Source organism: Cyanistes caeruleus, unplaced genomic scaffold (assembly GCF_971803275.1).
Source record: "Cyanistes caeruleus unplaced genomic scaffold, bCyaCae1.hap1.1 HAP1_SCAFFOLD_87, whole genome shotgun sequence".
Lineage (NCBI taxonomy): Eukaryota > Metazoa > Chordata > Aves > Passeriformes > Paridae > Cyanistes > Cyanistes caeruleus.
The window spans coordinates 1,379,278-1,402,991 of NW_028255892.1; the positions used below are offsets into that span (position 1 = coordinate 1,379,278).

Sequence of the window (23,714 nt, forward strand, 5' to 3'; positions counted from 1 at the left end):
TGAGGGCCTTTTTCTTAGATTGTGTGGAAATTAGTGGAGATTTTGTAGGGTTTTATTGGAATTTGGTGGGGTTTTCAGAAGTTTAAGGGAATTTTCTGGAATTTTCTTGTAAAGTTGTGGTAATTTTCTTGAATTTTGTGGGATTTTGAGGAGCCTTGAAGAATTGTGTGGGATTTTTCTTAGATTGTGTGGAAATTAGTGGAGATTTTGTGGGAGATTTTCTGGAATTTGGTAGGCTTATGAGAAGATCTGGGTAATTTTGCTTTTCTTTCTGGAATTTTGTGAGATGTTTCTGGAATTTGGTGGGATTTCTTTGGAATGTTGTGGAATTATCTGGAATTTTGTGGGATTTTGAGGAGACTTGAAGGAATTTGTGGGATGTTTCTGGAATTTTTAGGACTTTTTTTGAATGTTGTGGAGTTTCTGTGGAATTTTGTGGGATATTGAGTAGATTGAAGAATTTTGAGGGATCTTTCTTAGGTTTAGTGGAAATTTGTAAAGATTGTGTGGGATGTATCTGGAAGTTGGTAAGCTTATGAGAAGATTTTGGGGACTTCGTGGTGGTTTTTTTGCAAGTTTGTGGGGTGTTTCTGGAATTTTGTGGGATTTTGAGGAGACCTGAAGAATTTTGTGGGATTTTTCTTAGGTTTTGTGGAAATTTGTGAAGATTATGTGGGATATTTCTGGAATTGGCAGGGTTTTGAGAAGATTTAGGGAATTTTGTGGGTTTTTTCTGGAATTTTGTGGAATGTTTCTGGAATTTTGTGGGATTTTGAGGAGACTTGAAGAATTTTGAGGGATTTTTCTTTTTGCGGAATTTTGTGGAGATTTTTGTGGGATATTTCTGGAATTTGGTAGGCTTATGAGAAGATTTAGGGAATTTTGTGGATTTTTTTCTGGAATTTTGAGAGGTGTTTCTGGAATTTGGTGGGATTTTTTTGGAATGTTGTGGTAATTTTCTGGAATTTTGTGGGATTTTGAGGAGACCTGAAGAATTTTGTGTGATTTTTCTTAGATTGCGTAGAAACTTGTGGAGATTTTGTGGGATATTCCTGGAGATTTGTAAGCTTATGAGAAGATTTTGGGAATTTCGTGGGTTTTTTAGGAATTTTTTCAATGTTTCTGGAATTTTGTGGGATTTTGAGGAGCCTTGGAGAATTGTGTGGGATTTTTCTTAGATTGCGTGGAAATTTGTGAAGATTTTGTGGGCTATTTCTGGAATTTGGTAGGCTTATGAGAAGATTTAGGGAATTTTGTGGATTTTTTCTGGAATTTTTGAGGTGTTTCTGGAATTTGGTGGAATTTTTTTGGAATGTTGTGGAATTGTCTGAAATTTTGTGGGATTCTGAGGAGACTTGAAGAACTTTGAGTACATTTTTCTTAGATTGTGTGGAAATTAGTGGAGATTTTGTGGGATGTTTCTGGAATTTGGTAGGGTTATGAGAAGATTTTTGGAATTTGGTGGGATTGTTTTGGAATGTTGTGGTAATTTTCTGGAATTTTGTGGGATTTTGAGGAGCCTTGAAGAATTGTGTGGGATTTTCCTTATATTTTGTGGAAATTTGTGGAGATTTTTGTGGTGATTTTCTGGAATTTGGTGGGGTTTTCAGAAGCTTTAGGGAATTTTGTTGGATTTTTTTGGAATGTTGTGGCAGTTTTCTTGGATTTTGTGGGATTTTGAGGAGCCTTGAAGAATTGTGTGGGATTTTTGTTAGAATGTGTGGAAATTAGTGGAGATTTTGTGGGATGTTTCTGGAATTTGGTAGGGTTATGAGAAGATTTTTGGAATTTGGTGGGATTTTTTTGGAATGTTGTGGTAATTTTCTGGAATTTTGTGGGATTTTGAGGAGCCTTGAAGAATTGTGTGGGATTTTTCTTAGATTTTGTGGAAATCAGTGGAGATTTTTGTGGTGATTTTCTGGAATTTGGTGGGGTTTTCAGAAGCTTTAGGGAATTTTGTTGGATTTTTTTTGAATGTTATGGCAGTTTTCTTGGATTTTGTGGGATTTTGAGGAGCCTTGAAGAATTGTGTGGGATTTTTGTTAGAATGTGTGGAAACTTGTGGAGATTTTGTGGGATGTTTCTGGAATTTGGTAGGCTTATGAGAAGATCTGGGTAATTTTGCTTTTCTTTCTGGAATTTTGTGAGATGTTTCTGGAATTTGGTGGGATTTCTTTGGAATGTTTTGGAATTGTCTGGTATTTTGTGGGATTTTGAGGAGACTTGAAGGAATTTGTGGGATGTTTCTGAAATTTTTAGGATTTTTTTTGAATGTTGTGTAGTTTCTGTGGAATTTTGTGGGATATTGAGGAGACTTGAAGAACTTGGAGGGATCTTTCTTAGGTTTAGTGGAAGTTTGTAAAGATTGTGTGGGATGTATCTGGAATTTGGTGGGCTTTTGAGAAGATTTTGGGGACTTCGTGGGTGTTTTTTTGTAAGTTTGTGAGGTGTTTCTGGAATTTGGTGGGGTTTTCAGAAGTTTAAGGGAATTTTCTGGAATTTTCTTGTAAAATTGTGGTAATGTTTCTGGAATTTTGTGGGATTTTGAGGAGCCTCGAAGAATTCTGTGGGATTTTTCTTTGTGCGGAAATTTGTGGAGATTTTTGTGGGATATTTCTGGAATTTGGTAGGCTTATGAGAAGATTTAGGGAATTTTGTGGATTTTTTTCTGGAATTTTGTGAGATGTTTCTGGAATTTGGTGGGATTTTTTTGGAATGTTGTGGTAATTTTCTGGAATTTTGTGGGATTTTGAGGAGCCTTGGAGAATTGTGTGGGAATTTTCTTAGATTGTGTGGAAATTTGAGGCGATTTTGTGGGCTATTTCTGGAATTTGGTAGGCTTATGAGAAGATTTAGGGAATTTTGTGGATTTTTTTCTGGAATTTTTGAGGTGTTTCTGGAATTTGGTGGGATTTCTTTGGAATGTTTTGGAATTGTCTGGAATTTTGTGGGATTCTGAGGAGAGTTGAAGAATTTTGAGGGCCTTTTTCTTAGATTGCGTGGAAATTAGTGGAGATTTTGTAGGGTGTTATTGGAATTTGGTGGGGTTTTCAGAAGTTTAAGGGAATTTTCTGGAATTTTCTTGTAAAGTTGTGGTAATTTTCTGGAATTTTGTGGGATTTTGAGGAGCCTTGAAGAATTGTGTGGGATTTTTCTTAGATTGTGTGGAAACTTGTGGAGATTTTGTTGGATATTTCTGGAATTTGGTAGGCTTATGAGAAGATCTGGGTAATTTTGCTTTTCTTTCTGGAATTTTGTGAGATGTTTCTGGAATTTGGTGGGATTTCTTTGGAATGTTTTGGAATTGTCTGGAATTTTGTGGGATTTTGAGGAGACTTGAAGGAATTTGTGGGATGTTTCTGGAATTTTTAGGATTTTTTTTTAATGTTGTGGAGTTTCTGTGGAATTTTGTGGGATATTGAGGAGACTTGAAGAACTTGGAGGGATCTTTCTTAGGTTTAGTGGAAATTTGTAAAGATTGTGTGGGATGTATCTGGAAGTTGGTGGGCTTATGAGAAGATTTTGGGGACTTCGTGGGGGTTTTTTTTGTAAGTTTGTGAGGTGTTTCTGGAATTTGGTGGGATTGTTTTGGAATGTTGTGATAATTTTCTGGAATTTTGTGGGATTTTGAGGAGCCTTGAAGAATTGTGTGGGATTTTCCTTAGATTTTGTGGAAATTTGTGGAGATTTTTGTGGTGATTTTCTGGAATTTGGTGGGGTTTTCAGAAGCTTTAGGGAATTTTGTTGGATTTTTTTGGAATGTTGTGGCAGTTTTCTTGGATTTTGTGGGATTTTGAGGAGCCTTGAAGAATTGTGTGGGATTTTTGTTAGAATGTGTGGAAATTAGTGGAGATTTTGTGGGATGTTTCTGGAATTTGGTAGGCTTATGAGAAGATTTTTGGAATTTGGTGGGATTTTTTTGGAATGTTGTGGTAATTTTCTGGAATTTTGTGGGATTTTGAGGAGCCTTGAAGAATTGTGTGGGATTTTTCTTAGATTTTGTGGAAATTAGTGGAGATTTTTGTGGTGATTTTCTGGAATTTGGTGGGGTTTTCAGAAGCTTTAGGGAATTTTGTTGGATTTTTTTGGAATGTTATGGCAGTTTTCTTGGATTTTGTGGGATTTTGAGGAGCCTTGAAGAATTGTGTGGGATTTTTGTTAGAATGTGTGGAAACTTGTGGAGATTTTGTGGGATGTTTCTGGAATTTGGTAGGCTTATGAGAAGATCTGGGTAATTTTGCTTTTCTTTCTGGAATTTTGTGAGATGTTTCTGGAATTTGGTGGGATTTCTTTGGAATGTTTTGGAATTGTCTGGTATTTTGTGGGATTTTGAGGAGACTTGAAGGAATTTGTGGGATGTTTCTGAAATTTTTAGGATTTTTTTTGAATGTTGTGTAGTTTCTGTGGAATTTTGTGGGATGTTGAGGAGACTTGAAGAACTTGGAGGGATCTTTCTTAGGTTTAGTGGAAATTTGTAAAGATTGTGTGGGATGTATCTGGAATTTGGTGGGCTTTTGAGAAGATTTTGGGGACTTCGTGGGTGTTTTTTTGTAAGTTTGTGAGGTGTTTCTGGAATTTGGTGGGGTTTTCAGAAGTTTAAGGGAATTTTCTGGAATTTTCTTGTAAAATTGTGGTAATGTTTCTGGAATTTTGTGGGATTTTGAGGAGCCTCGAAGAATTCTGTGGGATTTTTCTTTGTGCGGAAATTTGTGGAGATTTTTGTGGGATATTTCTGGAATTTGGTAGGCTTATGAGAAGATTTAGGGAATTTTGTGGATTTTTTTCTGGAATTTTGTGAGATGTTTCTGGAATTTGGTGGGATTTTTTTGGAATGTTGTGGTAATTTTCTGGAATTTTGTGGGATTTTGAGGAGCCTTGGAGAATTGTGTGGGAATTTTCTTAGATTGTGTGGAAATTTGAGGCGATTTTGTGGGCTATTTCTGGAATTTGGTAGGCTTATGAGAAGATTTAGGGAATTTTGTGGATTTTTTTCTGGAATTTTTGAGGTGTTTCTGGAATTTGGTGGGATTTCTTTGGAATGTTTTGGAATTGTCTGGAATTTTGTGGGATTCTGAGGAGAGTTGAAGAATTTTGAGGGCCTTTTTCTTAGATTGCGTGGAAATTAGTGGAGATTTTGTAGGGTGTTATTGGAATTTGGTGGGGTTTTCAGAAGTTTAAGGGAATTTTCTGGAATTTTCTTGTAAAGTTGTGGTAATTTTCTGGAATTTTGTGGGATTTTGAGGAGCCATGAAGAATTGTGTGGGATTTTTCTTAGATTGTGTGGAAACTTGTGGAGATTTTGTTGGATATTTCTGGAATTTGGTAGGCTTATGAGAAGATCTGGGTAATTTTGCTTATTTTTTCTGGAATTTTGTGAGATGTTTCTGGAATTTGGTGGGATTTCTTTGGAATGTTTTGGAATTGTCTGGAATTTTGTGGGATTTTGAGGAGACTTGAAAGAATTTGTGGGATGTTTCTGGAATTTTTAGGATTTTTTTTTAATGTTGTGGAGTTTCTGTGGAATTTTGTGGGATTTTGAGGAGACTTGAAGGAATTTGTGGGATGTTTCTGGAATTTTTAGGATTTTTTTTTAATGTTGTGGAGTTTCTGTGGAATTTTGTGGGATATTGAGGAGACTTGAAGAACTTGGAGGGATCTTTCTTAGGTTTAGTGGAAATTTGTAAAGATTGTGTGGGATGTATCTGGAAGTTGGTGGGCTTATGAGAAGATTTTGGGGACTTCGTGGGGGTTTTTTTTGTAAGTTTGTGAGGTGTTTCTGGAATTTGGTGGGATTGTTTTGGAATGTTGTGGTAATTTTCTGGAATTTTGTGGGATTTTGAGGAGCCTTGAAGAATTGTGTGGGATTTTCCTTAGATTTTGTGGAAATTTGTGGAGATTTTTGTGGTGATTTTCTGGAATTTGGTGAGGTTTTCAGAAGCTTTAGGGAATTTTGTTGGATTTTTTTGGAATGTTGTGGCAGTTTTCTTGGATTTTGTGGGATTTTGAGGAGCCTTGAAGAATTGTGTGGGATTTTTGTTAGAATGTGTGGAAATTAGTGGAGATTTTGTGGGATGTTTCTGGAATTTGGTAGGGTTATGAGAAGATTTTTGGAATTTGGTGGGATTTTTTTGGAATGTTGTGGTAATTTTCTGGAATTTTGTGGGATTTTGAGGAGCCTTGAAGAATTGTGTGGGATTTTTCTTAGATTTTGTGGAAATTAGTGGAGATTTTTGTGGTGATTTTCTGGAATTTGGTGGGGTTTTCAGAAGCTTTAGGGAATTTTGTTGGATTTTTTTGGAATGTTATGGCAGTTTTCTTGGATTTTGTGGGATTTTGAGGAGCCTTGAAGAATTGTGTGGGATTTTTGTTAGAATGTGTGGAAACTTGTGGAGATTTTGTGGGATGTTTCTGGAATTTGGTAGGCTTATGAGAAGATCTGGGTAATTTTGCTTTTCTTTCTGGAATTTTGTGAGATGTTTCTGGAATTTGGTGGGATTTCTTTGGAATGTTTTGGAATTGTCTGGTATTTTGTGGGATTTTGAGGAGACTTGAAGGAATTTGTGGGATGTTTCTGAAATTTTTAGGATTTTTTTTGAATGTTGTGTAGTTTCTGTGGAATTTTGTGGGATATTGAGGAGACTTGAAGAACTTGGAGGGATCTTTCTTAGGTTTAGTGGAAATTTGTAAAGATTGTGTGGGATGTATCTGGAATTTGGTGGGCTTATGAGAAGATTTTGGGGACTTCGTGGGTGTTTTTTTGTAAGTTTGTGAGGTGTTTCTGGAATTTGGTGGGGTTTTCAGAATTTTAAGGGAATTTTCTGGAATTTTCTTGTAAAATTGTGGTAATTTTCTGGAATTTGGTGGGGATTTTGAGGAGCCTCGAAGAATTCTGTGGGATTTTTCTTTGTGCGGAAATTTGTGGAGATTTTTGTGGGATATTTCTGGAATTTGGTAGGCTTATGAGAAGATTTAGGGAATTTTGTGGATTTTTTTCTGGAATTTTGTGAGATGTTTCTGGAATTTGGTGGGATTTTTTTGGAATGTTGTGGTAATTTTCTGGAATTTTGTGGGATTTTGAGGAGCCTTGGAGAATTGTGTGGGATTTTTCTTAGATTGTGTGGAAATTTGAGGCGATTTTGTGGGCTATTTCTGGAATTTGGTAGGGTTTTGAGAACATTTTGGGAATTTTGTGGATTTTTTCTGGAATTTTTGAGGTGTTTCTGGAATTTGGTGGGATTTCTTTGGAATGTTTTGGAATTGTCTGGAATTTTGTGGGATTCTGAGGAGAGTTGAAGAATTTTGAGGGTCTTTTTCTTAGATTGCGTGGAAATTAGTGGAGATTTTGTAGGGTGTTATTGGAATTTGGTGGGGTTTTCAGAAGTTTAAGGGAATTTTCTGGAATTTTCTTGTAAAGTTGTGGTAATTTTCTGGAATTTTGTGGGATTTTGAGGAGCCATGAAGAATTGTGTGGGATTTTTCTTAGATTGTGTGGAAACTTGTGGAGATTTTGTTGGATATTTCTGGAATTTGGTAGGCTTATGAGAAGATCTGGGTAATTTTGCTTATTTTTTCTGGAATTTTGTGAGATGTTTCTGGAATTTGGTGGGATTTCTTTGGAATGTTTTGGAATTGTCTGGAATTTTGTGGGATTTTGAGGAGACTTGAAGGAATTTGTGGGATGTTTCTGGAATTTTTAGGATTTTTTTTTAATGTTGTGGAGTTTCTGTGGAATTTTGTGGGATTTTGAGGAGACTTGAAGGAATTTGTGGGATGTTTCTGGAATTTTTAGGATTTTTTTTTAATGTTGTGGAGTTTCTGTGGAATTTTGTGGGATATTGAGGAGACTTGAAGAACTTGGAGGGATCTTTCTTAGGTTTAGTGGAAATTTGTAAAGATTGTGTGGGATGTATCTGGAAGTTGGTGGGCTTATGAGAAGATTTTGGGGACTTCGTGGGGGTTTTTTTTGTAAGTTTGTGAGGTGTTTCTGGAATTTGGTGGGATTGTTTGGGAATGTTGTGGTAATTTTCTGGAATTTTGTGGGATTTTGAGGAGCCTTGAAGAATTGTGTGGGATTTTCCTTAGATTTTGTGGAAATTTGTGGAGATTTTTGTGGTGATTTTCTGGAATTTGGTGAGGTTTTCAGAAGCTTTAGGGAATTTTGTTGGATTTTTTTGGAATGTTGTGGCAGTTTTCTTGGATTTTGTGGGATTTTGAGGAGCCTTGAAGAATTGTGTGGGATTTTTGTTAGAATGTGTGGAAATTAGTGGAGATTTTGTGGGATGTTTCTGGAATTTGGTAGGGTTATGAGAAGATTTTTGGAATTTGGTGGGATTTTTTTGGAATGTTGTGGTAATTTTCTGGAATTTTGTGGGATTTTGAGGAGCCTTGAAGAATTGTGTGGGATTTTTCTTAGATTTTGTGGAAATTAGTGGAGATTTTTGTGGTGATTTTCTGGAATTTGGTGGGGTTTTCAGAAGCTTTAGGGAATTTTGTTGGATTTTTTTGGAATGTTATGGCAGTTTTCTTGGATTTTGTGGGATTTTGAGGAGCCTTGAAGAATTGTGTGGGATTTTTGTTAGAATGTGTGGAAACTTGTGGAGATTTTGTGGGATGTTTCTGGAATTTGGTAGGCTTATGAGAAGATCTGGGTAATTTTGCTTTTCTTTCTGGAATTTTGTGAGATGTTTCTGGAATTTGGTGGGATTTCTTTGGAATGTTTTGGAATTGTCTGGTATTTTGTGGGATTTTGAGGAGACTTGAAGGAATTTGTGGGATGTTTCTGAAATTTTTAGGATTTTTTTTGAATGTTGTGTAGTTTCTGTGGAATTTTGTGGGATATTGAGGAGACTTGAAGAACTTGGAGGGATCTTTCTTAGGTTTAGTGGAAATTTGTAAAGATTGTGTGGGATGTATCTGGAATTTGGTGGGCTTATGAGAAGATTTTGGGGACTTCGTGGGTGTTTTTTTGTAAGTTTGTGAGGTGTTTCTGGAATTTGGTGGGGTTTTCAGAATTTTAAGGGAATTTTCTGGAATTTTCTTGTAAAATTGTGGTAATTTTCTGGAATTTGGTGGGGATTTTGAGGAGCCTCGAAGAATTCTGTGGGATTTTTCTTTGTGCGGAAATTTGTGGAGATTTTTGTGGGATATTTCTGGAATTTGGTAGGCTTATGAGAAGATTTAGGGAATTTTGTGGATTTTTTTCTGGAATTTTGTGAGATGTTTCTGGAATTTGGTGGGATTTTTTTGGAATGTTGTGGTAATTTTCTGGAATTTTGTGGGATTTTGAGGAGCCTTGGAGAATTGTGTGGGATTTTTCTTAGATTGTGTGGAAATTTGAGGCGATTTTGTGGGCTATTTCTGGAATTTGGTAGGGTTTTGAGAACATTTTGGGAATTTTGTGGATTTTTTCTGGAATTTTTGAGGTGTTTCTGGAATTTGGTGGGATTTCTTTGGAATGTTTTGGAATTGTCTGGAATTTTGTGGGATTCTGAGGAGAGTTGAAGAATTTTGAGGGTCTTTTTCTTAGATTGCGTGGAAATTAGTGGAGATTTTGTAGGGTGTTATTGGAATTTGGTGGGGTTTTCAGAAGTTTAAGGGAATTTTCTGGAATTTTCTTGTAAAGTTGTGGTAATTTTCTGGAATTTTGTGGGATTTTGAGGAGCCTTGAAGAATTGTGGGATTTTTCTTAGATTGTGTGGAAATTTGTGGAGATTTTGTGGGCTATTTCTGGAATTTGGTGGGCTTATGAGAATATTTTGGGAATTTTGTGGATTTTTTCTGGAATTTTTGAGGTGTTTCTGGAATTTGGTGGGATTTTTTTGGAATGTTGTGGAATTGTCTGAAATTTTGTGGGATTCTGAGGAGACTTGAAGAACTTTGAGTACATTTTTCTTAGATTGTGTGGAAATTAGTGGAGATTTTGTGGGATGTTTCTGGAATTTGGTAGGATTATGAGAAGATTTAGGGAATTTTGTGGATTTTTTTCTGGAATTTTGTGAGATGTTTCTGGAATTTGGTGGGATTTTTTTGGAATGTTGTGGTAATTTTCTGGAATTTTGTGGGATTTTGAGGAGCCTTGGAGAATTGTGTGGGAATTTTCTTAGATTGTGTGGAAATTTGAGGCGATTTTGTGGGCTATTTCTGGAATTTGGTAGGCTTATGAGAAGATTTAGGGAATTTTGTGGATTTTTTTCTGGAATTTTTGAGGTGTTTCTGGAATTTGGTGGGATTTCTTTGGAATGTTTTGGAATTGTCTGGAATTTTGTGGGATTCTGAGGAGACTTGAAGAATTTTGAGGGCCTTTTTCTTAGATTGCGTGGAAATTAGTGGAGATTTTGTAGGGTGTTATTGGAATTTGGTGGGGTTTTCAGAAGTTTAAGGGAATTTTCTGGAATTTTCTTGTAAAGTTGTGGTAATTTTCTGGAATTTTGTGGGATTTTGAGGAGCCATGAAGAATTGTGTGGGATTTTTCTTAGATTGTGTGGAAACTTGTGGAGATTTTGTTGGATATTTCTGGAATTTGGTAGGCTTATGAGAAGATCTGGGTAATTTTGCTTATTTTTTCTGGAATTTTGTGAGATGTTTCTGGAATTTGGTGGGATTTCTTTGGAATGTTTTGGAATTGTCTGGAATTTTGTGGGATTTTGAGGAGACTTGAAGGAATTTGTGGGATGTTTCTGGAATTTTTAGGATTTTTTTTTAATGTTGTGGAGTTTCTGTGGAATTTTGTGGGATATTGAGGAGACTTGAAGAACTTTGAGGGATCTTTCTTAGGTTTAGTGGAAATTTGTAAAGATTGTGTGGGATGTATCTGGAAGTTGGTGGGCTTATGAGAAGATTTTGGGGACTTCGTGGGGGTTTTTTTTGTAAGTTTGTGAGGTGTTTCTGGAATTTGGTGGGATTGTTTTGGAATGTTGTGGTAATTTTCTGGAATTTGGTGGGATTTTGAGGAGCCTTGAAGAATTGTGTGGGATTTTCCTTAGATTTTGTGGAAATTTGTGGAGATTTTTGTGGTGATTTTCTGGAATTTGGTGAGGTTTTCAGAAGCTTTAGGGAATTTTGTTGGATTTTTTTGGAATGTTGTGGCAGTTTTCTTGGATTTTGTGGGATTTTGAGGAGCCTTGAAGAATTGTGTGGGATTTTTGTTAGAATGTGTGGAAATTAGTGGAGATTTTGTGGGATGTTTCTGGAATTTGGTAGGGTTATGAGAAGATTTTTGGAATTTGGTGGGATTTTTTTGGAATGTTGTGGTAATTTTCTGGAATTTTGTGGGATTTTGAGGAGCCTTGAAGAATTGTGTGGGATTTTTCTTAGATTTTGTGGAAATTAGTGGAGATTTTTGTGGTGATTTTCTGGAATTTGGTGGGGTTTTCAGAAGCTTTAGGGAATTTTGTTGGATTTTTTTGGAATGTTATGGCAGTTTTCTTGGATTTTGTGGGATTTTGAGGAGCCTTGAAGAATTGTGTGGGATTTTTGTTAGAATGTGTGGAAACTTGTGGAGATTTTGTGGGATGTTTCTGGAATTTGGTAGGCTTATGAGAAGATCTGGGTAATTTTGCTTTTTTTTCTGGAATTTTGTGAGATGTTTCTGGAATTTGGTGGGATTTCTTTGGAATGTTTTGGAATTGTCTGGTATTTTGTGGGATTTTGAGGAGACTTGAAGGAATTTGTGGGATGTTTCTGAAATTTTTAGGATTTTTTTTGAATGTTGTGTAGTTTCTGTGGAATTTTGTGGGATATTGAGGAGACTTGAAGAACTTTGAGGGATCTTTCTTAGGTTTAGTGGAAATTTGTAAAGATTGTGTGGGATGTATCTGGAATTTGGTGGGCTTATGAGAAGATTTTGGGGACTTCGTGGGTGTTTTTTTGTAAGTTTGTGAGGTGTTTCTGGAATTTGGTGGGGTTTTCAGAATTTTAAGGGAATTTTCTGGAATTTTCTTGTAAAATTGTGGTAATGTTTCTGGAATTTTGTGGGATTTTGAGGAGCCTCGAAGAATTCTGTGGGATTTTTCTTTGTGCGGAAATTTGTGGAGATTTTTGTGGGATATTTCTGGAATTTGGTAGGCTTATGAGAAGATTTAGGGAATTTTGTGGATTTTTTTCTGGAATTTTGTGAGATGTTTCTGGAATTTGGTGGGATTTTTTTGGAATGTTGTGGTAATTTTCTGGAATTTTGTGGGATTTTGAGGAGCCTTGGAGAATTGTGTGGGATTTTTCTTAGATTGTGTGGAAATTTGAGGCGATTTTGTGGGCTATTTCTGGAATTTGGTAGGGTTTTGAGAACATTTTGGGAATTTTGTGGATTTTTTCTGGAATTTTTGAGGTGTTTCTGGAATTTGGTGGGATTTCTTTGGAATGTTTTGGAATTGTCTGGAATTTTGTGGGATTCTGAGGAGAGTTGAAGAATTTTGAGGGTCTTTTTCTTAGATTGCGTGGAAATTAGTGGAGATTTTGTAGGGTGTTATTGGAATTTGGTGGGGTTTTCAGAAGTTTAAGGGAATTTTCTGGAATTTTCTTGTAAAGTTGTGGTAATTTTCTGGAATTTTGTGGGATTTTGAGGAGCCTTGAAGAATTGTGGGATTTTTCTTAGATTGTGTGGAAATTTGTGGAGATTTTGTGGGCTATTTCTGGAATTTGGTGGGCTTATGAGAATATTTTGGGAATTTTGTGGATTTTTTCTGGAATTTTTGAGGTGTTTCTGGAATTTGGTGGGATTTTTTTGGAATGTTGTGGAATTGTCTGAAATTTTGTGGGATTCTGAGGAGACTTGAAGAACTTTGAGTACATTTTTCTTAGATTGTGTGGAAATTAGTGGAGATTTTGTGGGATGTTTCTGGAATTTGGTAGGATTATGAGAAGATTTTTGGAATTTGGTGGGATTTTTTTGGAATGTTGTGGTTATTTTCTGGAATTTTGTGGGATTTTGAGGAGCCTTGAAGAATTGTGTGGGATTTTTCTTAGATTTTGTGGAAGTTTCTGGAGATTTTTGTGGTGATTTTCTGGAATTTGGTGGGGTTTTCAGAATATTTAGGGAATTTTGTTGGATTTTTTTCTGGAATGTTGTGGCAGTTTTCTTGGATTTTGTGGGATTTTGAGGAGCCTTGAAGAATTGTGTGGGATTTTTGTTAGAATGTGTGGAAACTTGTGGAGATTTTTTGTGATATTTCTGGAATTTGGTAGGCTTATGAGAAGATCTGGGTAATTTTGCTTTTCTTTCTGGAATTTTGTGAGATGTTTCTGGAATTTGGTGGGATATCTTTGGAATGTTTTGGAATTGTCTGGAATTTTGTGGGATTTTGAGGAGACTTGAAGGAATTTGTGGGATGTTTCTGGAATTTTTAGGTTTTTTTTTTAATGTTGTGGAGTTTCTGTGGAATTTTGTGGGATATTGAGGAGACTTGAAGAACTTTGAGGGATCTTTCTTAGGTTTAGTGGAAATTTGTAAAGATTGTGTGGGATGTATCTGGAAGTTGGTGGGCTTATGAGAAGATTTTGGGGACTTCGTGGGGGTTTTTTTTGTAAGTTTGTGAGGTGTTTCTGGAATTTGGTGGGATTGTTTTGGAATGTTGTGGTAATTTTCTGGAATTTGGTGGGATTTTGAGGAGCCTTGAAGAATTGTGTGGGATTTTTCTTAGATTGTGTGGAAATTTGTGGAGATTTTGTGGGATGTTTCTGGAATTTGGTGGGGTTTTCAGAAGATTTAGGGAATTTTGTGGATTTTTGTCTGGAATTTTGTGGGATGTTTCTGGAATTTGGTGGGATTTCTTAGGAATGTTTTGGAATTGTCTGGAATTTTGTGGGATTTTGAGGAGACCTGAGAGATTTTGTGGGTTGTTTCTAGAATTGTTAGGATTTTTTTTGAATGTTGTGGGTTTTTTGAGGTATTTTGTAGGATACTTAGGAGCCTTGAAGAATTTTGAGGGATTTTTCTAAGGTTTTGTGGAAATTTTTAAAGATTATGTGGGATGATTCTGGAATGTCGTAAGGTTTTGAGAAGATTTAGGAAATTTTTTGGGTGTTTTCTGCCATTTTTTGGGATTTTTCTGGAATTTTGAGGGATGTTTCTGGAATTTTGTGATGTTTTTGTGTAATTTGGGTGATTTTGAGGAGTCTTGAAGAATTTTGATGGCCTTTTTCTTAGATTTTGTGGAAATTAGTGGAGATTTTGTAGGGTGTTTTTGGAATTTGGTGGGTGTCCTGGGGTGACTTTATGATACTGGTATCCCCAATCGTCTGGTTTATGTTATATATTAAGTCCTGCACCTTTAAGACTGTCTTTGAGAGCAAGAGACGGGAAAGAAGAAGCGCGCAGTGTGTTAAGGAAAACATCACTCCCACGCACCCCGCTCCTGGACTGTGTTGTCTGCAGCACGGACAGACAGCGGGACAGAGCTTCTCTCTGACTTTTAGTTAGTTTTAGCTAGCTGAGGCAGAGGAGTTCCCTGGACCTTTGTTTTTCAATTTTCTTGGATCTGTGCAAGCCTGCTCTGGACTGAACACCCAGCCAAACCCCGGGAGCTCACGCCTGTGGCCCACCGGGGCCTGGGCCTCGGCACTTTCCAGCGCCGGAGGGACTGATAAGAACCTGAACGAGCCGAGCTGCACCACATGAAAAAAGACTTTTCTTCCTAGACTTACCATCCCATCGAACAGCAAGAGGTTTTATTATTTAATATTACTCAATTTCTGTTAAATAAACAGCTTTTTCCACTTCTCTCCACGGAATTTTTTTTTTTTTTTTTCCCTTTTCCCGGACCCGTTGGTGGGGAGGGGCATTTCCCTGTGGAGATCCCCATTTGGAGTTTTCCTTCCTGATTTGCCCTAAACTAGGACAAATACAGTTTTTGGCACCGAACGTGGGGCAAGAGAAAGTGGAAAAACCTGTACTGATTGTTGGTTGTATTTATTCTGTATTGGGATAAAGCAGTCAGTAGTCATGTTGTTTGGTTACATAATGTCTCTTGGGGTGGAGGCCTTCATGTGGACCTGGTCCCTAAAAGTTTTTGAGGTTTTAATACCTGTCTTTGCCTTCTTTCACAGTAGAGGGGCACGGATTAGAATGGTTATTGTGCTGGGCTCGGTGATACTGATTTATAGGAAGTTTATAGAACTACTGAAGTTTCTGTCAGGTATGTTTGGGTCATGGTTTCTTCGCCCGACCCTGCCTCCCAGTCCTAGTAGCACATTTTGGGAGTTTATTGGTAATTGCACCCAGTTTGTTAGAGGAAGACCAGGGGATGAGGCGTTTCAGCCTTTTCTTTCCTTCTTCTCCTTTGAATCTGTTATGTCCCTCTTTGAGAATACCCAGTTTCCCCTGAGTGTTAAGGATACCACTTTCCTGGTAGTACAGCTGGCTCAGCTGTTAAGCTTCCTCTATATAGTCTGCGGCTTCTATAGGATGAGGGCTGAGATATCCAGAAGAGCCAATGAGACCCCTGCCCCAGAAGTAGACTCAGGTGTGGGAAATCCTGAGTGGTGTAGAGAGTGGGAGAGAATTGGCCGAACTCTGAAGGAATTTTCTGATCCCCCAGCCTGGGAATTTTCACGTGAACAAATTCAGAACCCAGATGAAGTAGGGAAATATCTGGAAGAGAATTGCTGTGATGATTCTAAAAAGAAAAATATCATTGCAATAAGCTGGGCCCTAGCGTATGCTTATCGCACGCTGCTAGATACTGTAGGGCAGGCAGATAAATCAGCAGCTACCCCAGTGACTCAGGCTAAACCAGACAGTGAGCCTAAGCCAGCAGCCAAACCAGACAGTGAGCCTAAGCCAGCAGCCAAACCAGACAGTGAGCCTAAGCCAGTGTCTGTTGCTCCTGCCACGAGAGGCATGAAATTCAAAACCAAAACCGATCGGCCAGTAGATGATGATAATGGTGATGCGGGGGAAGGACCCTCAAGACCAGCAACTGACACAAAATCAGAAGGCACTGGTGAACCTTTCTCCCTGAAGGACCTTCGTGGCCTGAGAAAAGATTACACTCGACGACCTGATGAATCTATAATTAGTTGGTTAGTCCGTCTGTGGGATGCTGCAGGTGAGGCTACAGTTCTGGATGGCACTGAAGCGAGGCATCTGGGATCCCTGTCACACGACCCAGTTATTGACCAGGAGATGATGAGGGGGGCTGACCCTTATAGTCTCTGGGAACGGGTCCTAAGAAGTGTGGCACAAAGATATCTGTGTGCAGACGATCTCTATATACAGCAAACTCGTTGGAAAACCATAGAACAAGGGATTCAGCGCTTGAGAGAAATGGCAATAGTAGAGATTGTCTTTGTGAGTGACTTAGGTACTAGAAATCCAGACTTGGTGCCATGCACATCTGTGATGTGGCGAAAACTTGTTCGACTTGGGCCACAAGAATACGCTTCTGCTTTAGCAACAATGAAGCAGGATGACCGGGAAGAGACTGTGCTGGATATGGCGAAGAAGCTTCGAGCATATGCAGATACCGTGCATGGCCCCATGCAGGCAACAATTGCAGCTGTGAGAGCAGATATGCAAAACTTCCACGACAAAATAGAGGAGAATCTCAAGAAACTCAGGGAAGACCTTCTTCCAGTCTCAGCAGTACAGACCAGGAGCCCTGGTACTCAACGCAGAAGTTCCCCAGATAGAGAGAAAAAGCTACGAGCTGAGCTGTGGTTTTTCCTACGTGACTGTGGAGAAAACATGAAAAGATGGGATGGAAAATCTACTGCTGCTCTGGCAAAACGGATGCTTGAACTGAAAGACAGCAAGACTCAGGGGGAATACTCCACCAAAAAGAAAGCCGCTCCAGTAGCCTGTAGTCAAACTGACAAGTATGATGATAACCAAGTTTAGAGGGGCCCTGCCTCTAGCCAGGTAGAGGCTAGGGAAAACCGTGTCTTTTGGACTGTGTGGATTCGTTAGCCTGGCACATCAGAACCACGAAAATATGAGGCCTTGGTTGACACTGGTGCACAGTGTACCCTAATCCCATCAAGATATGTAGGGGCAGAATCTGTTTCTATTGCTGGTGTGACAGGGGGATCACAGGACTTTAGTGGAAGCTGATGTGAGCCTGACTGGAAATGAGTGGAAGAAGCACCCCATTGTGACTGGCCCAGAAGCCCCCTGCATTTTAGGCATAGACTACCTCTGAAGCGGGTATTTTAAGGACCCAAAGGGGCTTAGGTGGGCATTTGGGATAGCAGCTGTAGAGACAGAGAGCATCAAGCAATTGAACACTTTGCCTAGACTGTCAGAGAACCCATCTGTAGTAGGACTCCTGAAGGTGGAAGAACAGCGAGTACCAATTGCCACCTCGACGGTGCACCGCCGGCAGTATAGGACAAATCGAGATGCTGTGATCCCCATCCACAAGATGATCCGAGAACTGGAGAGCCAAGGGGTGGTCAGCAAAACTCACTCACCCTTCAACAGCCCCATCTGGCCTGTGCATAAATCTGCAGGAGAATGGAGATTGACTGTGGACTATCATGCATTGAATGAAGTGACTCCACCTCTGAGCGCTGCTGTGCCGGATATGTTGGAGCTCCAGTACGAGCTGGAGTCCAAGGCAGCGAAGTGGTACGCCACTATTGACATTGCCAATGCATTTTTCTCCATTCCCCTGGCAGCAGAATGCAGGCCTCAGTTTGCCTTCACATGGAGGGGAGTGCAGTATACCTGGAACCGACTGCCCCAGGGGTGGAAGCACAGCCCCACCATCTGCCATGGACTGATCCAGGCTGCCCTGGAAAAGGGTGAGGCTCCAGAACATCTGCAGTACATTGATGACATCATTGTTTGGGGAAAGACGGCTGAAGAGGTCTTTGAGAAAGGAGAGAAAATCATCCAGGTTCTCCTGAAAGCCGGTTTTGCCATCAAGAAGAGCAAAGTTAAGGGACCAGCTCGTGAAATTCAGTTCCTGGGGGTAAAGTGGCAAGATGGACGGCGTCAGATTCCCACCGAGGTCGTCAATAAGATCACAGCAATGTCTCCACCCACTAGCAAGAAGGAAACGCAAGCTTTCCTAGGTGCCATAGGTTTTTGGAGGATGCACATTCCTGAGTACAGCCAGATTGTGAGCCCTCTTTACCTGGTCACCCGCAAAAAGAACACTTTCCAGTGGGGCCCTGAACAACAACAAGCCTTTACTCAGATCAAACAGGAGATCGCTCATGCAGTAGCCCTTGGCCCAGTCAGAACAGAACCAGATGTGAAGAACGTGCTCTACTCTGCAGCCGGGAGCCACGGTCTGTCCTGGAGCCTTTGGCAGAAAGTGCCTGGGGAGACTCGAGGCCGACCACTGGGATTCTGGAGCCGAAGTTACAGAGGGTCCGAAGCCAACTACACTCCCACAGAGAAGGAAATTTTAGCCGCCTATGAAGGAGTTCAAGCCGCCTCAGAAGTGATTGGCACAGAAGCACAACTCCTCCTGGCACCCCGACTGCCAGTGCTGGGGTGGATGTTTAAAGGAAAGGTTCCTGCTACCCACCACGCCACTGACGCTACATAGAGCAAGTAGATCGCCCTCATCACACAGCGCGCCCGTATTGGAAACCCGAATCGCCCTGGGATTTTAGAGATAATTACAAACTGGCCAGAAAGTGAAAACTTTAGTCTTACTGATGAAGAAGAGCAGGAACAAGTGACACGGGCTGAAGAAGCTCCACCGTACAACCAACTGCCAGCAGAAGAAACACGCTACGCTTTGTTTACTGATGGTTCCTGTCGCGTCGTAGAGATGAACCGGAAGTGGAAAGCAGCCGTATGGAGCCCCACACGACAGGTCGCAGAGGCCACTGAAGGAGAAGGTGGATCAAGCCAACTTGCTGAACTCAAAGCTGTTCAACTGGCCCTGGACATTGCTGAAAGAGAAAAGTGGCCAAAGCTCTACCTCTACACGGATTCATGGATGGTAGCCAATGCTCTGTGGGGATGGCTGGAAAGGTGGAAAAAGGCCAACTGGCAACGCAGAGGAAAGCCAATCTGGGCTGCTGATGAATGGAAAGACATCGCCACCAGGGTAGAGAAACTGTCTGTGAGGGTCCGTCATGTAGATGCCCATGTCCCCAAGAGCAGGGCTAATGAAGAGCACCTAAACAATGAGCAGGTAGATCAGGCTGCAAAGATAGAGGTGTCAAAGATAGACTTAGATTGGCAACACAAGGGAGAGTTGTTCCTAGCTCGATGGGCCCATGACGCCTCAGGCCATCAGGGTAGAGATGCCACCTATAAGTGGGCACGAGACCGGGGGGTGGATCTAACCATGGACAGTATTTCTCAGGTTATCCATGACTGTGAGACGTGTGCCACAATCAAGCAGGCCAAGCGGTTGAAGCTGCTATGGTATGGTGGGCGTTGGTCCAAATATAGATATGGGGAAGCCTGGCAGATTGACTACATCACACTGCCCCAAACCCGCCAAGGCAAGCGCTACGTGCTCACAATGGTAGAAGCCACCACTGGATGGTTGGAAACCTACCCTGTGCCTCATGCTACAGCCCGTAACACCATCCTGGGACTTGAAAAGCAGGTCCTTTGGAAGCATGGTACCCCTGAGAGGATTGAGTCAGACAATGAGACTCATTTCAAGAACAGCCTTATAAACAGCTGGGCTAAGGAACATGGCATTGAGTGAGTGTACCATATCCCTTACCATGCACCTGCTGCGGGAAAAGTGGAGAGGTACAATGGACTGTTAAAGACTACCTTGAAAGCGTTGGGTGGAAGGTCTTTCAAAAATTGGGAGCAGCATCTAGCAAAGGCCACCTGGATAGTTAACACCCGAGGTTCCACCAATCGAGCAGGCCCAGCCCAATCTGAGCCCCTGCATAAAGTAGATGGAGACAAGGTCCCAGCAGTACATCTCAGAAGTTTGTTAAGAAAGACAGTTTAGATCAATTCTACTTCGAGTACAGACAAACCCATTCATGGAGTTGTATTTGCTCAAGGACCGGGTTGCACATGGTGGATAATGAGGAAAGATGGAACAACACAATGTGTACCTCAGGGAGATCTGATAGTTGGGTGAAGATTATGAATAAATGCCCTTGTCTGTATATAATGTATGTGTTGTAGGGTTAAAATATATATATATATATTAATTTTGATAATAAGTTGACGATATGGGGATAAGGGGTAGAATGTCCTAGAGTGACTTTATAATACTGGTATCCCCAATCGTCTGGTTTATGTTATATATTAAGTCCTGCACCTTTAAGACTGTCTTTGAAAGCAAGAGACGGGAAAGAAGAAGCGCGCAGTGTGTTAAGGAAAACATCACTCCCACGCACCCCGCTCCTGGACTGTGTTGTCTGCAGCACGGACAGACAGCGGGACAGAGCTTCTCTCTGACTTTTAGTTAGTTTTAGCTAGCTGAGGCAGAGGAGTTCCCTGGACCTTTGTTTTTCAATTTTCTTGGATCTGTGCAAGCCTGCTCTGGACTGAACACCCAGCCAAACCCCGGGAGCTCACGCCTGTGGCCCACCGGGGCCTGGGCCTCGGCACTTTCCAGCGCCGGAGGGACTGATAAGAACCTGAACGAGCCGAGCTGCACCACATGAAAAAAGACTTTTCTTCCTAGACTTACCATCCCATCGAACAGCAAGAGGTTTTATTATTTAATATTACTCAATTTCTGTTAAATAAACAGCTTTTTCCACTTCTCTCCACGGAATTTTTTTTTTTTTTTTCCCTTTTCCCGGACCCGTTGGTGGGGAGGGGCATTTCCCTGTGGAGATCCCCATTTGGAGTTTTCCTTCCTGATTTGCACTAAACTAGGACAGTGGGCTTATGAGAAGATTAAGGTAATTTCATGGTTTTTTTCTGGAATTTTGTGGACTATTTCTGGAATTTTGTGTTATCTTGAGGAGACTTGAAGAATTTTGAGGGGTTTTTCTTAGATTGTGTGGAAACTTGTGGAGATTTTGTGGGATATTTCTGGAATTTGGTGGGCTTATGAGAAGATTCAGGAACTTTTCTGGAATTTTGAGGGAATGTATCTGGAATTTGGTGGGATTTTTTTGGAATGTTGTGGAATTGTATGGAATTTTGTGGGATTTTGAGGAGACTTGAAGGAATTTGTGGGTTGTTTCTAGAAGTGTTAGGATTTTTTTGGAATGTTTTGTAGTTTCTGTGGAATTTTGTGGGATATTGAGGAGACTTGAAGAATTTTTAAGGATCTTTCTTAGGTTTAGTGGAAATTTGTAAAGATTATGAGGGATGTTTCTAGAATTTGGTAGGGTTTTGAGAAGATTTAGGAACTTTTGTGGGTGTTTTCTGCCATTTTTTGGAATTTTTCTGGAATTTGGTGGGATGTTTCTGGAATTTTGTGGGTTCTTTTGTAATTTGGGTGATTTTGGAGAGACTTGAAGAATTTTGAGTATATTTTTCTTAGATTGTGTGGAAATTAGTGGAGATTTTGTGGGGTGTTTCTGGAATTTGGTAGGGTTATGAAAAGATTTTTGGAATTTGGGGGGATTTTTTTGGAATTTTGTGGTAATTTTCCGGAATTTCGTGGGATTTTAAGGAGCCTTGATGAATTGTTTGGGATATTTCTTAGATTGCATGGAAATTTGTGGAGATTTTTGTGGGATATTTCTGGAATGTGGTAAGCTTATGAGAAGATTTTGGGAATTTTGTGGGGTTTTTCAGGAATTTTGTGTAATGTTTATGGAATTTTGTGGGATTTTGAGGAGACTTGAAGAATTCTGAAAGGTTTTTCTTAGATTGCGTGTAAATTTGTGGAGATTTTATGGGATATTTCTGGAATTTGGTGGGCTTATAAGAAGATCTGGGGAATTTTGTGGATTTTTTTCAGGAATTTTGTGAGGTATTTCTGGATTTCGGTGGGATTTCTTTGGAATGTTATGGAATGGTCTGGAATTTTGTGGGATTTTGAGGAGACTTGAAGGATTTTGTTGGTTGTTTCTAGAATTTTTTGGATTTTTTTGGAATGTTTGGGGTTTCTCTGGAATTTTCTGGGATATTGAGGAGCCTTGAAGAATTTTGAGGGATTTTTCTTAGGTTTAGTGGGAATTTGTAAAGATTATGAGGGATGTTTCTGGAATTTGGTAGGGTTTTGAGAAGATTTAGGGAATTTTGTGGGATTTTTTTGGAATGTTGTGGCAGTTTTCTTGGATTTTGTGGGATTTTGAGGAGCCTTGAAGAATTGTGTGGGATTTTTGTTAGAATGTGTGGAAACTTGTGGAGATTTTTTGTGATATTTCTGGAATTTGGTAGGCTTATGAGAAGATCTGGGTAATTTTGCTTTTTTTTTCTGTAATTTTGTGAGATGTTTCTGGAATTTGGTAGGATTTCTTTGGAATCTTTTGGAATTGTCTGGAATTTTGTGGGATTTTGAGGAGACTTGAAGGAATTTGTGGGATGTTTCTGGAATTTTTAGGATTTTTTTTGAATGTTGTGGAGTTTCTGTGGAATTTTGTGGGATATTGAGGAGACTTGAAGAACTTGGAGGGATCTTTCTTAGGTTTAGTGGAAATTTGTAAAGATTGTGTGGGATGTATCTGGAAGTTGGTGGGCTTATGAGAAGATTTTGGGGACTTCGTGGGGTTTTTTTTTTTTGTAAGTTTGTGAGGTGTTTCTGGAATTTGGTGGGATTGTTTTGGAATGTTGTGGTAATTTTCTGGAATTTGGTGGGATTTTGAGGAGCCTTGAAGAATTGTGTGGGATTTTTCTTAGATTGTGTGGAAATTTGTGGAGATTTTGTGGGATGTTTCAGGAATTTGGTAGGCTTATGAGAAGATTTAGGGAATTTTGTGGATTTTTGTCTGGAATTTTGTGGGATGTTTCTGGAATTTGGTGGGATTTCTTTGGAATGTTGTGGAATTGTCTGGAATTTTGTGGGATTTTGAGGAGACCTGAGAGATTTTGTGGGTTGTTTCTAGAATTGTTAGGATTTTTTTTGAATGTTGTGGGGTTTTTGAGGAATTTTGTAGGATATTGAGGAGCTTTGAAGAATTTTGAGGGATTTTTCTAAGGTTTTGTGGAAATTTGTAAAGATTATGTGGGATGATTCTGGAATGTCGTAAGGTTTTGAGAAGATTTAGGAACTTTTGTGGGTGTTTTCTGCCATTTTTTGGGATTTTTCTGGAATTTTGAGGGATGTTTCTGGAATTTTGTGATGTTTTTGTGTAATTTGGGTGATTTTGAGGAGTCTTGATTAAGGTAATTTCATGGTTTTTTTCTGGAATTTTGTGGACTATTTCTGGAATTTTGTGTTATTTTGAGGAGACTTGAAGAATTTTGAGGGGTTTTTCTTAGATTGTGTGGAAACTTGTGGAGATTTTGTGGGATATTTCTGGAATTTGGTGGGCTTATGAGAAGATTCAGGAACTTTTCTGGAATTTTGAGGGAATGTATCTGGAATTTGGTGGGATTTTTTTGGAATGTTGTGGAATTGTATGGAATTTTGTGGGATTTTGAGGAGCCTATAAGAATTGTGTGGGATTTTTCTTTGTGTGGAAATTTGTGGAGATTTTTGTGGGATATTTCTTGAATTTGTTGGGCTTACGAGAAGATTTTGGGGATTTTGTGGATTTTTTACTGGAATTTTGTGAGGTTTTTCTGGAATTTTGTGAGGTTTTTCTGGAATTTTGTGAGATTTTGAGGAGTCTTGAAGAGTTTTGAGAGGTTTTTCTTAGATTGTGCAGAACATTGTGGAGATTATATGGGATGCTTCTGGAATTTGGTAGAGTTTTGAGAAGATTTAGGAAAT

The 23,714-nt window shown here is 39.5% G+C and overlaps 2 protein-coding genes across 2 annotated transcripts in view; both read left to right on the plus strand.

Annotated features, from left to right (window-relative positions):
• Window positions 1-23,714, plus strand: part of LOC147646696 (uncharacterized) — a 399,719-nt gene that overhangs the window by 89,213 nt on the left and 286,792 nt on the right. The gene's annotated exons all lie outside the window — the stretch shown is intronic.
• On the plus strand, window positions 14,837-17,446 carry LOC147646698 (uncharacterized). Its single transcript, XM_086873111.1, has one exon. The coding sequence runs from the start codon at window positions 14,936-14,938 to the stop codon at window positions 16,829-16,831; it is 1,896 nt and encodes a 631-aa protein (XP_086729237.1). The 5' UTR covers window positions 14,837-14,935; the 3' UTR covers window positions 16,832-17,446.

What these genes read in the sequence shown, in the direction of transcription:
- LOC147646698 (XM_086873111.1), top strand. Translation starts at nt 14,936, where the DNA reads ATGTTGTTTGGTTACATAATGTCTCTTGGGGTGGAGGCCTTCATGTGG.